Source organism: Alligator sinensis, unplaced genomic scaffold (genome assembly GCF_000455745.1).
Source record: "Alligator sinensis unplaced genomic scaffold, ASM45574v1 scaffold187_1, whole genome shotgun sequence".
Taxonomy (NCBI): Eukaryota; Metazoa; Chordata; order Crocodylia; family Alligatoridae; genus Alligator; species Alligator sinensis.
Window position 1 is genome coordinate 4,821,412 of NW_005841861.1, and position 16,965 is coordinate 4,838,376.

Genomic DNA, 16,965 nt, shown 5'->3' on the forward strand with positions numbered 1-16,965 from the left:
CGCTCGGTGACGGGAAGAAAGATCGATAGGTGATCAGTCTATTGATCGGCAGCCGCAAGTCAGATAACTTCAGAGGCACTCTGCAGCGTGCTCAAAGCTCTTCGACTTGGGCGGAAGTCGCGCGGAATTTTAAACGGCCAGCGAGCCAATTACTAGCCGCCACGTGTGAATAATTTAGCACTGGCCAATAGCGGGGCACAAATTTGCATCCGAATAGCGGGAACTCTTTGCACCGTGCATTTCTGTGCTGCAAAGAAGAAATGCATCTTGCAAAGGAAACTGCAAATTGGCGGGAACTCTCTCCTACACGCAGGTTCTCAATTGCAGCAGAACACTCTGCCGTGCAAAGAAGCTCTCATGTGGCCAGGAAATTCCATAGTGCCGAGGCACAAAAAATCACTGGGTCGTGACACCTGGAAACATTAAAACATTTTTTTTACAATCTAAAAAGAAGTGTTAATGCCATCTCTTGCCTTGACAAGTGAGAGATCCAAGGAAATGTGAAGTCTCATTGAAAGCTTGGGCTTAGGCTCCTATGTTACTTAGGCACTTCTGAAAACTTTACCTCATATCTACCATGTCCCTTGTGAAAAGGGCAGGGGGAATCGTGTACAAATTCTGATATTCCAGGTATTTTAGCGGGAGTTCAGTTTTGTTGTTGTGCAGTGATGTATGTCCTGAAGTGGCTGGAGCAGGTGCTGCCTGCGGTTTGGCATTGCTCCAACTGCTCTGGGGTTGTGGTTTATGTGGTGGCCCCTCCGCCACTGTAGAAGGTGAGCTGGAGTGGGTGCCTCATGCAGTGTGGGACCATCCACACTTCATGCCTATATACTGCATGCGAGTCAACTCAGAGACCCACAGACAGAAAACTTTACCCCATATCTACCATGTCCCTTGTGAAAAGGTGAGGGGTGGGGAGGAAATCATGTACAAATTATGATATGCCAATTATTTTAGAGGGAGTTCAGTTTTGTTTTTATGCAGTGATATATGGAGGAGAATTCTTGAGCTAATCCTATTGAAGTATCTACAAAACTAGAATAAACTAAAAATATGTACTGAACTTAAACCCACGATATATACGGTGTTTCCTACCACATTATTTTGGGGGAAGAGGGGAGTCTACTTCCACATCAGAAAAGGAAACTCAAGCTCTTTTATTCCATTATAACATGACTGACAATAAAAGTGTAAACACAAGAAAGCTCTACCCAATCAACCCATTAAATAGAAGGTTTCTGGTTCAGGAATATAGCCTTGTGTAGGCAGCAAAATACATATTAACTGGGAAGAGAAGCTATTCATATGCAAAATGGATTAATCTATTTTTGCAAAAACAGAAACTTCCCAATTACATGAACTCAAGGAGAAGCACTAAACTCCACATTCAGGTTCACAATGGTATGTGTTAAAGTCACTATTTAGGATTTAATGGAGAAGGATATACTGGAGTGCCTAAGGCACATTTTTCCTTAATTATTTGCGTCATAGGTAGCTGACTAGTTATTAAATGTGGGTTAATAAAAGCAATAAACAGACAATTTTCTCCTTGATGAACCATTTTTCTTTAAATTGAGTTCTCTTTCCTTCTGTTTCCCTCATGAGTTTCCCTCATATGAAATGTGTTGAATACCTTGCTTATATGTAACAGTATTCTAGTCTAAGGGTATCAAACTCATCTGGCCCCGTGGGCTGGAAGAGTGGCATGGGTCCAGTTCTGTGGGTGGATTGGATCCATAGACCAAACGCATGTTCCAGATCCAGTGCGTGTCCTGAAGTGGCTGGAGGTGGTGGCGCCTGTGGTTCAGTCCTGCTCCAACTGCTCTGGGGTTGTGGTTCATGTGGTGGCCCCTCTGCCACTGTGGAAGGTGAGCTGTAGCAGGTGCCTCCTGCACGGTGGGGCCATCCAGCACTCCCTACATACTGCATGGGAGTCAACTCAGAGACCCATAGGCAATACCAGGGGCCAAATGATAAGGCTCTGCAGGCTGGATCCAGCCCATGGACTGTATCTTTGACACCCCAGCTTTAGCCACAATTAAAATGGAAAAAGTGCCAGGAGGAGGAGGAGTACTTACATGCAGGAAATGAAATAGTTATTTCCTTTGTCATTAAAAAAAAAAAATCACCAAACTTTAATTATTTCCCTCTTCACCCCTCGATTTTAATATCTGTGGAGGCTTTTCACTGTTGACAAATTGGGAAAATATTAAACTGCATTTATTTTTTAAAGAAAAACCAAAGTAGAATGACTGTGGAAATGAAATGTGAGACAAGGATTTTTGTGGGTGATATCTTTTAATGGACCAACTATGTACTTGGGAGGTCTCCCTGAGGTAAGAGATCACCCACAAAAGTCCTTCCTCTTCCATTTTTCTTGTATCTTCATATTTACAACAACAATGCCCAATTCTACACCATGGAGAGAAAAGATAAAGGAAAACAGGAAAGGTTTTCACAGCCAATCCTTAAAACTGTATCATTTTACTTGGCTGAGGAGGGGAAGGGCGATTCAACATGAGCACATTTCTGATTACTACGTACAGTGCTGCCAAAGTCTATGGCCTATTATGCCCTGTGTCCCTCTCTGGTTCTGTTTTTCAGATCTGGGCTGTACTGTTTGCACGGGTGCATATGTACATATGTTACTTACATGACATGGGTGGCATTACATCTCCTCCTCACATTGTTGGGCTAGTTAAGGAAGCGCTGTTTGAATTGGCCTTGTGCTCCAGAAGAGTAAATAATATTATTTTGTTTAACAGTGCAAAAGAGCTTGACTACTTGGCCAGGATTCCTTTCAAAGGAAGAGGACCTAGTATATGGGCTTTGGTGGTATTTGTGACAAGCAAAAAATTGTGCATTTTCAAACTTTTCTCTTCAGTCATGAAAGCTAAACCCTTAAAATGGATGTTGATATGCTCACAGAATCTCATGGCTGCAGGAGCTGGATCTTAAGGAAAAACAAGCACCACAAGACTCATAAAAGCACCCTATCCAAATTTGCTGATGACACTAAGATGTGAGGGGATGTGGACACGCTAGAAGGGAGGAATAGGCTGCAATCGGACCTAGACAGGTTATGGGGTGGGCAGATGAGAACAGGATGGGTTTCAACACTGACAAGTGCAAGGTGCTGCACCTGGGGGGGAAGAACCAGCAGCATACCTACAGGCTGGGGAACTCCCTTCTTGTCAGTGCAGAGGCAGAAAAGGATCTGGAGTCATTATTGATGCCAAAATCAACATGGGCCGGCAGTGTGGGGACGTGGTCAGGAAGGCCAACCATACCTTGTCATGCATCCACACATGCATCTCGAGCAGGTCCAAGGAGGTGATCTTCCCCCTCTATGCGACACTGGTCAGGCCGCAGCTGGAGTACTGCGTCCAGTTCTGGGTGCCGCACTTCAGGAGGGATGTGGACAGCATTGAGAGGGTCCAGAGGAGGGCCACCCGCATGGTCAGGGGGCAGCAGGGCAGGCCCTATGAGGAGAGGCTACGGGACCTGAACCTGTTCAGCCTCCACAAGGGGGGTTGAGGGGGGATCTAGTGGCCTGTTACAAACTAGTCAGAGGGGACCAGCGGGCATTGGGGGAGTCCCTGTTCCCCCGAGCACTACCAGGAGTGACAAGAAATAACGGTCACAATCTGGCAGAGGGTAGATTCAGACTAGACATCAGGAGGCGCTACTTCACTGTCAGGGCGGCTAGGATCTGGAACCAATTTCCAAGGGAAGTGGTGCTGGCTCCTACCCTGGGGGTCTTTAAGAGGGGGCTAGATGAACGCCTTGCTGGGGGTCACTTGACACCAGTACTTTTTCCTGCCATGGCAGGGGTTCGGACTTGATGATCTGCTCAGGTCCCTTCTGACCCTACAACTATGAAACTATGGATCAGTGCAATAACATAAAGTGCATTCCCTTAGAGAGTTGTTCACACCCCCATCTTCTCTGATGGGCCTAGCTCCTTGGAGGACAACATATCCTGTACTGCAATTAAGATTTCCCTTCAACCAAGATTTACAAGATGAACCCTGTGAAATGTATACCTGGAAATGGAAAATTGCAGTTCAGTATTGAAGTGATGTGAAATGTTGCATTTTGGATCACTTCAGTAAACCAACTAAACATTTCAGTTTTGGTAGTGGTAAAGCTTTGTTTTGGTCAGAATGTCATTTCCATTCCCATGCTGTACCATATTTTTTTATTAAGTATAAACTAGTATCAGTACAGGTACTATTAAGCAGCTGTGGACAGTAAAATGGCAGTATAAAACTACATCTGTATAAACAACATCAATGCTATACATTTCCATTATTTCTTTATTCATGTGCAAAATAACCCTTCGAATCATTTATAAAATATTTCAAGTGTGCAGTGAACCTTGTCAATGTCACCATGTTTGAGTTCCGCATGTACTTAAAAAAAGTCATGAAATATTTCTGCTGCAAAGTGATTTTTTTGTTTTGTTAGGTTTGGGTTTTTTTGTGGCTTTGCATAACTGAAAGTGGAATTTTCTCATAAACAATTCACTTTGGGCTGCTACTGAGCAGATAAATTTTCAATTGTAATTAATTTTTCAGAAAGCTCTGACACTCTGAAGTTCAGTGAATGCCTAACTGCAGTTTTGCAACCACGATTATGTTAAAGCTACAATTTATGTTATAGTTTCTGCTATATCTGGATAATAGAATGGTGTTTAGGAGAGTGGAATTCTCTGTATTGCTTTTTATCTCTTTTGGCAATATGCAGTGAAAGTCCAGGGAAGCATTTGATTCCTTTCCCAGCATTGCTGTTGACAACAATATTAATAAAATCCTCAAAACACCTTATTTACGTATGTTAATAGATTAGGCTTTAACCTCCATGGGCTTGCCACAGGCAGCTAACTACATTCCAGATTTCAATTACTGGTGTAACACATTTCTGATGGATTACTGTTGCCTAAAGGTGCTTGCACTCTGCCAAACAGGAGAAAATGTATCATTTACATTTTGTTTCATGTGTATTCATATTTGTTGCCTCCCTAAAATGTAATAATATGTAGTTTTCTTTGTTAAAGGAAAGGTAACCTTTCCCCTGCTTGTGCAAATTGAGAATCCTAATCCTGTTGACATGATGAAATTATTTTGGGGATTATGGGTGGGGAAAGGTTTGCATTTACAGTGATGTTTAAACTTGTTTTAATACTGTCCTTGAAATTAAGTCATGCAAAGTCAATCCTGTGAAAGTCCACAGAAAAAGCAGCAGCGTTGCTATATGCTGGAGTAACTGAAAAATAATAATGAAAGGAAAGGAAAATCAGAAAATAAGTGCTGCCTGTTACACGTTAAGATAATGGTCTCTTCCACTGTGGTGGCCTGAAACATCTATATACCAAAAAAAGGATAGGATTGCAGTTTCAAATGACATGGTCGTTGTTAGGACCATGAATTTAGAAGTTAACTGTATTGACTTTCAATGAGGGCTGAAAGTCAACAGAAATGCCATAGCTATTGATTAGTGAGCATCAATTTAGGTCAGTAAGTAAAACACCACACAACATAGACTGCATGGGGAATTTAGGTAGATAGAATCATTGTGGCTAGGATAATAGGGAGGTCTTTTTTTCCTATGCAAAATGTGGAGCAGCAAGGAAATTGCAGCCAACTGTATCACGTGTGGAGTTGAACATTCGAATGCCTCTTTTGGCAGATAATGATCTAGTTGTACAATGGAGTGGTCCAGTGAAACATCCTGTTACCCTACTGCGCTAAGAGGGAAGAGGAATATGAAGAGTTGAATATGTTGAATTGAAAATAATTATAAAGGGATTGAGGCTGTTAATGTGTGACCTCCTAGTTAAATATAATATTTTATGAGTTTCTTATGTACTCTTATAAATTGGAAAGGAAAATGAATATATTTTAATTTATTGACTGTATCTTACTCTCCACATTTGAATTACAACATTAGTTTTTTTTATAACCTCTGTTTTATTTAACAAGGTTTTTCTTTTATTCATTTATTTTACAGGATGTGATTGGCGGAACTCTGATATCAGCAGTGTTACTTGCACTCTCATATCCTGCGTGGGACCTCATAGACCACTTTCTATTAACTAGTCCATTTTGCCCTATATTTTCCATAGCTGTGCCCCTCCTTTTATGTTACAACTATCCAAAATTAGACTATTACAGCCCTACCAGAGGAGACACAACCACTATCTTAGGAGCTGGAGCTGGAGCTATCATAGGATTCTGGTTAACTAACCAGTATGCACCATTGAACTCTTCCAGCGAAACTTTTCAACTCAGCTTTCCTCCAATCTCCAGTAAAAGGCTGATGGTCATGCTGGCAAGGTTCTTAGTTGGGGTCTTTGTTCTTTTGATCACACGTCAATTCATCAGGAGGCTGGCCCTCAGTATGCTATACTACTGGTACAAAGTTTCCACCAGTGATGAAGAAGCCAGAAAACGACTGGAAATTGAAGTACCCTACAAATTTATAACTTATTCTTCGGTTGGTTTCTGTGCTACCATGATTGTGCCAGTACTGCATGGGCTTTTAGAACTAATTTAAGTGATGTGCATTTTTTGAAATAATATATGGCAACATCCACTTTAGACATGCAAAAAAACTGCAGGCTGAACACTTGACCAAGCAGTTTTTTGTGCCTTTCTCCACTGGCCTAAAATGCCTATTCCAGAAGATCCTAGGAAATCACCATATGTAAATAACTTAGGGTTGGAAATTCCTAGCTCTTGGGTGCTCCAGGCAAACACCTGTGATTCAGAAAATGTATGAAAATAAGTACAGAGTACAACAATAAGAACTGATGTTTATATGACTGCTGTTTACCTTCAGAAAAATTCAGTGTTTAACCAGTGGTCACTTGTACTAGAATGCCTGTCCATGTGGCCAGATTAAATCTGTCCTTTACTTCCCCAGGGCCAACATTTTGGAATGGTCATGAAGGTGATACTCACACACCTGGAAGTTTGGGATCTTTTAAATTTCTTGTACTTCCAAACCAGGGATTCAGCCTGTGTGGTCTCTGTCAGAGGCAGTTGTGAGGTCTTGAGGGTCACCCAGGAGAATGAATAGAAACAGCTCTGCACGAGCTCGGAATTCAGATTGGTGGAAGTAGTGATACACTTTGCTGGTTGTCTTTTTAAAGTTGTGTGTGTGTGTGGTGTGTTGTTAGGTGGAAAGTAGGGCGATTCAGTCAGGGATGATCCTGCCTTGAACAGGGCGTTGAACTAAATGACCTCATGGGGTGTGTCCAGATGTGCATGGATGTTTGGTTCCCTGGGGACAACTAGCAGTGGCACACCTTGCTCTGCAGCTACTTGTCCTCGGGGAACACCCGTTCCATGAGTGCTTTGTTGTGTCGCAGGTTACCCCGGGGTCAGTAGGGGAGGCTGGGGCTGGCCCCAGAAGCCTTAGCTGGGGTTCTGGGGCTGCAGCCACAGCAATCCTGCTGGGTGGAGCCTGCTTGGCAGCTGCTGTGTCGCTCAGGGCAGCCCAGCTCTGTTTTTCAGCAGCATGCGCTGCCTGAGCATGCACTGTTTTGTTTTTTCCACAGTGTTTTTTGACCCCTGGATATCCAAGGGTCAAAAGACCTGCAGCGGGGGGGAAAAAGGAGCCGTGCATGCTTGGGCAGTGTGGAAAACACAGGACTGTGCAATATGTGGAGCTGCAAATGTGTTTGCGGCACCACATACCACACAGCTGCACTTGTCTGGACGCACCCATGATGTCTTTTCCAGCCCTACTTTCCTGTGACGTTTAAGATGGCCTCAGCTGTGGAGAACAGGCTGCCAGCCTTGCTTTAATGATTTACTCAAAAAGCTCAGTATTAAGATCTCCCCAGAGACTGGGGAGAAAGACCAAGAGAGACCTTAGGTAGTTAAGAATGACCAGAAAAGCACAAACCTGGCCAAGTATGGAGGCAGCCTTAACCAAAACCCGCCCCCAAACCCAACACTTTTCAAAGCTGTAGGGCCTGATCAAGGGGTACTTAAGAACTGTCACTGATTTCAGCAAGGGTGTTCTGCTGACTAAGATGGCAGACTCTCAGGAGAGATGCTCCTGGATATTAATATGCACCAAAACCTTGAGCTCGTGTGAGGGCACGTATGCATGTGCCTTATCCTTAGACTGGTCTTTATTATTAGAAGTTGAATCTGATGAAGGTTTTTATACTTGCTACTTGATGTACTGCCTTCTGAGTGCACAGGCAGACTTCACTTGTAATTCTCTACATGTAGGACTTGCTTTTCCTGTTGGAATTCTTCAGAAAATTACCTTTATTCCTTTAAGTTTTACGCCAGATATGTCACGCCTATTTCTGCAAATTTAATGGGAGAGTGTACTAATAGTAGTGGGATCATGGGGTTGGTTCTCCTGAATTATAATCCCAGCTCTGACATGGATTTCCTGTCTGGCCTTGGGCAAGTCATTTACTCCCTGTAAAAGTAGGACAATGGTTTTCACCTAGCTACCCTATGGAGCTGCTGTCATAATTAATTAGTGGTCTTAAATAACATTTTAAAGACTGTTTGGGATTGGTGTTCAAGTGACTAAGAAATATATTGATATGCCATAATTTTCTGGTGATTTGTTTTCTATGCATCTTGCAATAATTCATGTAATCCCAGAGAATAGATCAGAACTGTATTAATAGATAAGAATTGCTGCTATGACTCTGATTTTCAGGTAACTAAAAAATTATTAGCAATTGGGCCAATGAGTTGCTAGCAAGTGCAGCTATGAGTATGGCTCCATAAATTTAAAAAAAAAATCAATGAGCAATGCTTAATTTTTCCCCTATGGTAATTATGCCAGCCTATACATTGTACTGTTGCAATGATAGCTAAAGGCGTAGTCAAAAAGCCTTTTCCTAGGGAGCTTACACTAAAAGGATTCATCACCGTTTCCTGTTGTCCAGTGCTTTTTAACATTTAGGTGTGTTGGAGCTCTTTTGTTATGAAAATGCTAATTTATTCTTCTGTAAAAAGAATGTATTTGACCAGAGTTAAGTATGAAAATATAAGTGAGCAGCATTGCCACTTGGTTGATGATTTTTATAATTGTGTTCACATAGTTTGGTTGTAGGCTTTGCCCAGATATCCAGCAGAAGAGTCTTGCTTTAAAAATGGTTAATGACTATATATGAGGAGGCAAGCTGGAGTTTTAAACGGTACACAGTTTTTTTTGGAATAGTAAAGGCTGTGGTTCAGCTTAATGTTAATTAAGGTGCATGTATATCGCATTTACATGTCTTAACTGCATTCTAAATTATGGGATGCATGCACACTTTAAACATACTGTAATAGCACAAGAAGTGCTGTGGTAAATACCTTCTTAAAACCCTTTCCAGTAGGGGTGCTTTCTGATATACGGCTCTACAAAAGCAGAAGCTCTGAAGCCCTGTGGAGGCGTCAGTTCATATTGTAGCAGAGGGGCTAAAACTGGGAAAGGTAATACTAAGAGGAGGATTTCTTAGCCACTGAATCAGCTCTACTCAAAACATGGCTTGAAATTTGGCTGGGACTTGCATGCAGTTTTACTAATTAAATTGTTCTACTGATTCACAGTCATTTTGTATTCATTTCCCCCTCAGGCTGTCAACAGGTTTTACACCCCCCCCCACCCCCCCCACCTTATGTGCCTGGATTTATAAAATACATTCATAAAATTTCTGTCTGTCTTAGTACTCAACTTTGGGACATGCAATACATGCAAACTATTTGGTTCAACCTAGAAAATAAATACATTTCCAAAAGCCTGGTATATTAGTTTGTCCACCTTGTAGTCTGCCTGGAGTCTTTTACTATTCTTTGTAATTGATTGGTACATCAAGGGTGTGCCTTGCATTTTGAATTGTGGTGTATGTACTGCCTCTTCATTAAATCTAGAATATCCCAGTTTAGCCCTATGATAGTCACAGAAAATGTAGCATATCATAATAACATAACTTTACTGAGATTTGGTATGCATGCTTGTGATTTTTCTTAAATCACACTAGCTAATACTATTTTTAAATACCGCTTAGAGCCTAGCCTAATGCTTGTGGAGTTTAACATTTCTAAAATCAGGTCATTGCCAAAGTAGATGAACATTAATTTGTAAATGAGCTTCATTTCAATTCTGGTTTATGGATAAGAAGAGTGGCAATAATTACAAGCATTTCTTAGGATCAGAATTTGTACTATGCATATTGCCCAGAGAAGACTACCAAATAACCTCAAGCAAATGTCTTCTTCCTCAATCTAGGTGCAATTTCCTCATGAACAGTTGCTGGGGGCAGTCATTCAAAAGTATTCTGCTTCCATTGATTTTCCTGTGTCTCCGTGAGGCTTGTTGCAGTGATTGGTCCAAGTATCAAGCCATCTTCTTCTGTAAATGATTTCAAGTCAATTCTAATCCCATTTGATATTCCTGTGTGCTTATACGGCATTGAGTCAAAACAGCAAAGCTGTTTTTTCATGTTGGCTATTTTATTTAAAATATTAATTTTGGAAGGAAATGTGTGATTTCTCCCACATGCTTACCGTAATCAGCATTTCACATGGTTAGGTAGGAGTGTGTTTGACCTATCAGGAAGGAAGTATCTTTAGAGCCTCTCTGTCTAGTCAGCATACTGCTGTTTCTCTTTCCTTGGACAGCTGGTGATTGCAGGTGATACCCTAGACTGACGTCTGCTCTCACTGATTCAGATCCATGTGGGAGTCAGTCAGCAACGGAATAGTATCAAATGGGTGTTGTTTGACATACCTAAACTAGTTAAGATGCAGATCTCTGTCTGCAGCTGGTGCTATTTGCCTTAATTATTTTAAAGGCAGGGTAGATTTGCACCTTATAGACTAACTAAAGTAGATGTATATACAGCACAAGCTTTTATGGGCTGAAGCTCACTTCATCAGATGCTGTGCTTCATTACCTTGTTGCTAATCTCTCTCCAAAGTTGGTACCAACTCTGCCCTAGCTTCCTCTGAGTGTATAAATACTCTTTCCTTCTTCCTACTATACGCATTCTTCTGAGCAAGTAACATATTGTTAAATGACAAGGATCATTAATGGTAAATGGGAATTGCAGCTGAGCAACCTTATTCTGGGAGAGCTGATATAATAGTACAATTATACTTCAAACCTGTGTGTGAAAGTATTTGTCTATCAGCTGCTGCATTCTTTCTCAAAGACAGTGTGCATAAAGCTAATTTATCTGATTATGTCTAGCTCAACTATGTTGGTTAATCTGATGCACTGAAACACTGTCATGGTCTTACCAGTCTCTTTTCAAAGCATTATCCGCTCCTAATGTCCTGTGTAAATGATACAGCTGAGGGCATCAGTCAAACTTCCATAGGTTTTAATGGCAATGGGACACTTCGAGAGGGTCACAGAGCTTATTCTTCCTCTCAGCAGTCAAGATCAACTCAGGGTCTACAGCATCCCTATGGTAAGTGGAGTTTTGTAAGTTATGTAAATGGATTTTGTGCCTTGGAAAATGCCTTTTCAACTAACTTGACAGATTTTTGTTCTCTTCTATATGTATTGTATTCTGTAATATAAATGGTATTTCTAGGGGCACTTTTGATCATAAAAATGATGATATACCTATATGCTCTATACTGGCAGTAGCTGGGATAGAAGTTACTGAACAAATGAACATACTATATCACAGCATAGTGATTATTACCTAGAAAGAGAAGTAGGAAGAAACTTCTTTACATAATATAGTATGCAACTTGTTCCAGCAGAATGTTACATGTGTCTAAATAGTTGTCTGCTCTCCTTTTTTTCACTTTTCTATGATAACTCACAAAAACCCAAGCCTCCTGCTCTCTCCCCAATCTTGACATGGAATCAGTAAGTTTCACATTTGCTTTTTTTCCTTTTTTAGTAAAGTGACTGTGGTCCCCTACTGCTTTGTGGGACAGAGTAAGGAGAAAGAGAAGTAAATCTCCTGGCTGCATGCTGGTATGGACCCTTCTGTTTAAACAAAGTCAAAGTGAAGAAATGCAACATATGTATAAACACTAGGTAAAATTTCAGAAACCAGTCAGAAGGAAGGAGAATAACCAGATACTGGGAGCTGTTGTAGTTGCATCAGTTTGCCTGAAACAAAAATCCAGGCTAATTCTCCTGAGCTATCCATTGCTACAGTCAAAAATGCAGCACTTGCTGTGCATGGTGTGTGAAGCATGTACAGTGAGTAAATATGCAGAAATGACCCAAGAAAATCAAATCGCTGACCATCATGGGGAAAAAAAACAAACAAAGTAAAGCTGTGCTGGTTGCTTGTTGATCCAAATTCAGCATCATGCAAGGTCACAGAACTCTTCCCCTGCTCATCCTGTTTGTGTTCTCTCCCCAAGATCAACTCTCTTGGGATAAAAGCTATATCATGGCACTGGGAGGTCGGAGGTTGCCACACTTAATGCTGTAATGTGCACTGAAGTACTTTGGCTGTGTCAGTTTGAACTTTGAATTTTCTGTTGTGCCTCTTCAGTACTGTAAAACTAAACGTGTTTCCCACCCACAAGCAGAAATTGCCAGGGAAAAACATTAATGTGGACATTGTTATGCATCAAAACCACTAACCAGTACCTGTAATTTTAAGTCAACTTCTAGTACCACCTTGTTTTATGTAGCACCTGTCACCAGGAGAGCTCAGGGGGTAAGTGCCTCAGAGCCAAAATGTGGGTTTTTTATCTTGTTTTACGTACCATTGAACCAAGCCATTTCACACCAGTCATCATCGTCAAGTAGGTAAATAGGAGTAAGACTGACACTGACTCTCTTGGCAAGCAATTCTCCAGGTTTATCCCAATTCTGCTGTGCTCCAGAAGCTAGGTAAACATAACTTGAAACTCCAATTGACTTGGACTGCAGCTTTAGGGAACCAGCAACTCTGAAAAGCCGCCCCTTAAATTTCTAGTGCCTCGATTCCACCCTATGCAAAGAGGGAATATTTCCCTGTCACAGGCAATTACTGAATAATACCACCGCTTGGGAGGCACTTGAATACTGCAGTGACACACAGCCTGAGAGAGAGAAATAATTGGCCCCTTGTGCTTGCACCTGCATTTGGCCAAAATGGAAAGCTTTAGTAGCAGCCTAACCAGGCCTTTGCCCTTAGTGAATGCTAAGCTCAAAGAATAATTGGGAGACCCAGAATCTGAAAACCGTATGCATATAATTATATTTAGTGCATATAAGTATGCCTGTACTATGCTGAAATGCAAGTCTCCCTTATTGTTGTTCTAATCCCCATGTATAACACACTAATAAACAGAGTTTTTTAATACTTACCATCTGTGTAAAAGATTGCTTCCCACACTACAGGCTTGCTTGGTTACAGTTGTATAGGCACTGGAGAGAGAATATACCAGGCAACTGTCAAGGCGTGATAATCCCTTGAGGCCCATAAATTGCAAGCTGCAGTCTTCTCACTTTGTATGTGCTTTGTATGTAATATTGACCTTTGCATTTCATATTTGTCATACAGTGATGATTAAAATCCCAGCTTCCATCTGATCGTAACCATAGGGTTTGCAGCTAGGTAGCTGTAATGTGTAATAAATTAACACTTGGCACTGCTGCCCTCCCACCTGTTTAAAAGCAATGAAAGATCTACTATTTAGAAGACATAATAGTTCTACAGAAGGGGGTCTTGAAGGTGCACACAGAATTATGACTTGTCCTTATTGCCACTTCATCTGTCTCCTTCTCTCATAATTCAGCTCACAATGCTGCTCTCCATTATAACTTGACTGTTCAACCTTAGACTTTCTTCAGGCTATTACTACATCTGGAAGGTGCCCTCCAAAAATAAGTGTGCACTTTGGCACCATCTATAAAATATAACGGTATTTCTAAGCAACATTAGAAATGTACCTTGATTTTTTTTTATTTATTTTTTTTTTTAATTAAAAAAAAAAAAAAAAAAAAAAAAAGGTCTCTTTCTGCAAGCTTTTGGGCACATGCGCCCTTCCTCAGGCTCGGGGGGAAAAAAGCTTGCAGAAAAAGAATTTTTTTTTTGTTATTTCTTAATTGGTCTAATAAGGTATGATCAACCAAGAGTTCTAGAGTTTGCATTCTTCTTTTTGTCTCGGACCAACATGGCTACCAAATACATCCTTGATTTTAGCAAGGCTTTTGATACATTCTCCCAGACAACCTAAGGAAGTATGGGATGGATGAATGGACGGAACAGAAAACTAGCTGGAGCATTGGGCATACAGTAGTAATCAATGGCTCCATGTCTAGTTGGCAGCCAATATCAACTGGAGTGCCCCAGGAATTGGTCCCAGGGCTGGTTTTTGTTCAATATCTTCATCAACTTGGAAGATGGCATAGAGTGCACCCTCAGCAACTTTGCAGATGACACCAAGTTGTGGGGAGTAGTATACTGGAGGATAGGGCTTGGATTCAGAGGGACCTAGACAAATTGGAGGTTTGGGCTATAAGGAATCTCATGAGGGTCAACAAGGACAAGTGTGAAGTCCTGCACTTAAGACAGAACAATCCCCTGCACCAGTACAGGCTGGGGACTGACTGGCTAGGCAGCAGCTCTGCAGAAAAGGACCTGGGGGTTACAGTGAACAATAAGCTGAATATGAGCCAACAGTGTGCCCTTGTTGCCAAGAAGACTAACAGCATACTGGGCTGTATTGGTAGGCGTGTTGCCAGGAGGCCAAGGAAAGTGATTAGTCCCCTCTATTCAGCACCAGTGCAACCACATCTGGAGCACTGTGTTCAGTTTTGGGCCCCCCACTACAGAAAGGACAAACAAATTGGAAAGTCCACCAGAGGGCAACAAAAATGGTTCAGGGGCTGGGGGACATGACTTATGAGGAAAGACTGAGGAAACTGGGCTTATTTAGTTTAGAGAAAAGGAGACTGAGAAGGGATTTAATAGCAGCCTTCAACTACGTGAAGTGGGGTTCAAAAGAGGATAGAGCTAAACTGTTCTCAGTGGTGGCAGATGACAAAACCAAGGAGCATCAGTCTCAAGTTGCAGCAAGGGAAGTTTAGGAAGATATTAGGAAGAATTTTCTCATTAGGAGGGTAGTAAAACACTGGAACAGGTTACCCAGAAAGTTGGTAGATGCTCCATCCTTGGAAGTTTTCAAAACCCAGCTAGAAACAGCTTTGGCTGGGATGATCTAATTGGGGCTGGTCCTGCTTTGAGCAGGGGGTTGGACTAGATTACCTCCTGAGGTCCCTTCCAACTCTAATTTTCTATGATTCTAAACAGCAATAATATTCAGTATTAGCAGTTATCAATACAGTCTACTATCTTGAAATACCTGTAGGGAGCTTGCTAGAAGCACACCAAGATGGTGACATGCTCTGTTATGTTACATGGAACAGAATGGGTGTGTGGAGAAGTGCTGCCATGAGTTCTCCATTTCCAAGCTAGAGGAGGTCCTGAGTTTGTATAGTGTGGTCAGAACCTAAGCTGGAGGTTCCAGCATGTGAGGTTCCAAACCTCTCCAAGCTGCGATCTCCACTTGGAAGCCTTGGAGCTGTACCGCAGAGGCAATCGTTATGGCATTCACAGGAAGAGAACCACACCATGCACAGCAACTGTGTCCGTGCCTGCTTGCTTGCAAATGCCGTGCACTGCTACAGAAGTTGAGAAATCCAAGTACAATCTAGACTGTGTAGAGTCCTGCAGACAAGTTAAGCCTCTGATCAGTATATTGGATTCTTTAAACAAAAGGTCACTTTGGTGTATTTAAATGCATTTCTCCAATTTGCTTCAGAGTAACTAGGCTTCTATCTACCATGAAATATTTTCATATTTTACTGTGACTTTTGAATGCTAAAGGATCAAAGGTTATGCTTGTTAGAGGGTGGCAGATATTGTATAAATCTTACTTACAAAATAGCTCTGGTTTTCATGAAATGAGTTTATTTCCCTCCCCCAACCACTGATGAGCACATGACAACCATACAGAATAAAAGCTCAGCTCCTTAGTTCTGCTCACATTCATTCAATATTTGCACTAATCAATTATCTTATTTCATGGAATAAGAAAAGAATGAGATTCCTGTTCTGCAGCCATAATCAGTTACAGGACGAAGTTCTGCCTGTGGAACATTTCTGATTCTGGAAACTAATGGTGTACCTTGCCATTACATTTCTCTTGTAAAACACTGGGCTCTTACCCAACTTTCTCTCTCTCAAAAAAACACACTGATGGCAAAGTGTAGTCCTATAGCTTACATTCTTGCATTGCAGAAGGCATAGCCTAATTGTAAGGTGAAGACCATATTTACCCATGGAGCCAGACGGTGTTTTTCTAGTTTCATTAAAATGTTAAAGCGCAAGTGGATGTTCCCTGCAGAGACGGACTAAAGGGCAGCACTGTCTGTAAAAGTGAGTATCTGGAGGAGGGATTACAGTCCTGTCCTCATAAGAAGGGCTCAATATTGATCTCCAGGGCAGAGCATGGCATGGTGAGCTCAAATTTGGTGATAACATCAGGGTGTAGGACTCCGAGCCTTCCAATACTTTGACCTTTGGCAAAGATCTCAGCACAGCGGCCAGGGAAGAAAGCAAAGCCTGTAAAGAAAGTGAGAGAAAAATCAATATTTCTCCAGGCCAAAAAAGTCAATAGGCATTTAACAATGGGAACAAAGCTCTTATTATTAAACAATTTTCTCTAAGAATGGGCTCTTGCTTTCTAGCATTAATAGTTGTGCCATGATTGACAGAGAACAAAGAAACCTTACGAGTTAAAAATAAAATACGGAGGCCCTAAAGTGTGAACACTTTTCCTACTCAGTTGTTTTCACCAATGTTTTTTTTTTCCTGTAATAAAAATCAGTGTAGATAAAGGAAAGTCAGAAACACTAAAATTAAGAGAACCTTCAGCCAGCTTCAGGTATGATTTGAAACCTGTGTGAATTTTCCTAAACATAAGGTGGGAACATAAAGCTTGCTGTCATCTAAAGGGTGAGCAGGAA

The 16,965-nt window shown here is 41.4% G+C and overlaps 2 protein-coding genes across 3 annotated transcripts in view; one reads left to right on the forward strand and one right to left on the reverse strand.

The window, feature by feature from the left end:
* Window positions 1-13,959, forward strand: part of SGPP2 (sphingosine-1-phosphate phosphatase 2) — an 82,649-nt gene extending 68,690 nt beyond the window's left edge. For both annotated transcript variants that reach the window (XM_025215776.1, XM_025215770.1), the window contains exon 4: window positions 6,013-13,959. In XM_025215776.1, the coding sequence (XP_025071561.1) occupies window positions 6,013-6,558 (546 nt within the window). In that variant the 3' untranslated portion in view covers window positions 6,559-13,959. The remainder of the gene's footprint in view (window positions 1-6,012) is intronic.
* A 1,926-nt stretch (window positions 13,960-15,885) lies between these two features.
* Window positions 15,886-16,965, reverse strand: part of FARSB (phenylalanyl-tRNA synthetase subunit beta) — a 54,817-nt gene continuing 53,737 nt past the window's right edge. Inside the window, exon 17 of the mRNA XM_006016539.2 lies at window positions 15,886-16,561. Coding sequence (XP_006016601.1) covers window positions 16,410-16,561 — 152 coding nt within the window. The 3' untranslated portion in view covers window positions 15,886-16,409. The remainder of the gene's footprint in view (window positions 16,562-16,965) is intronic.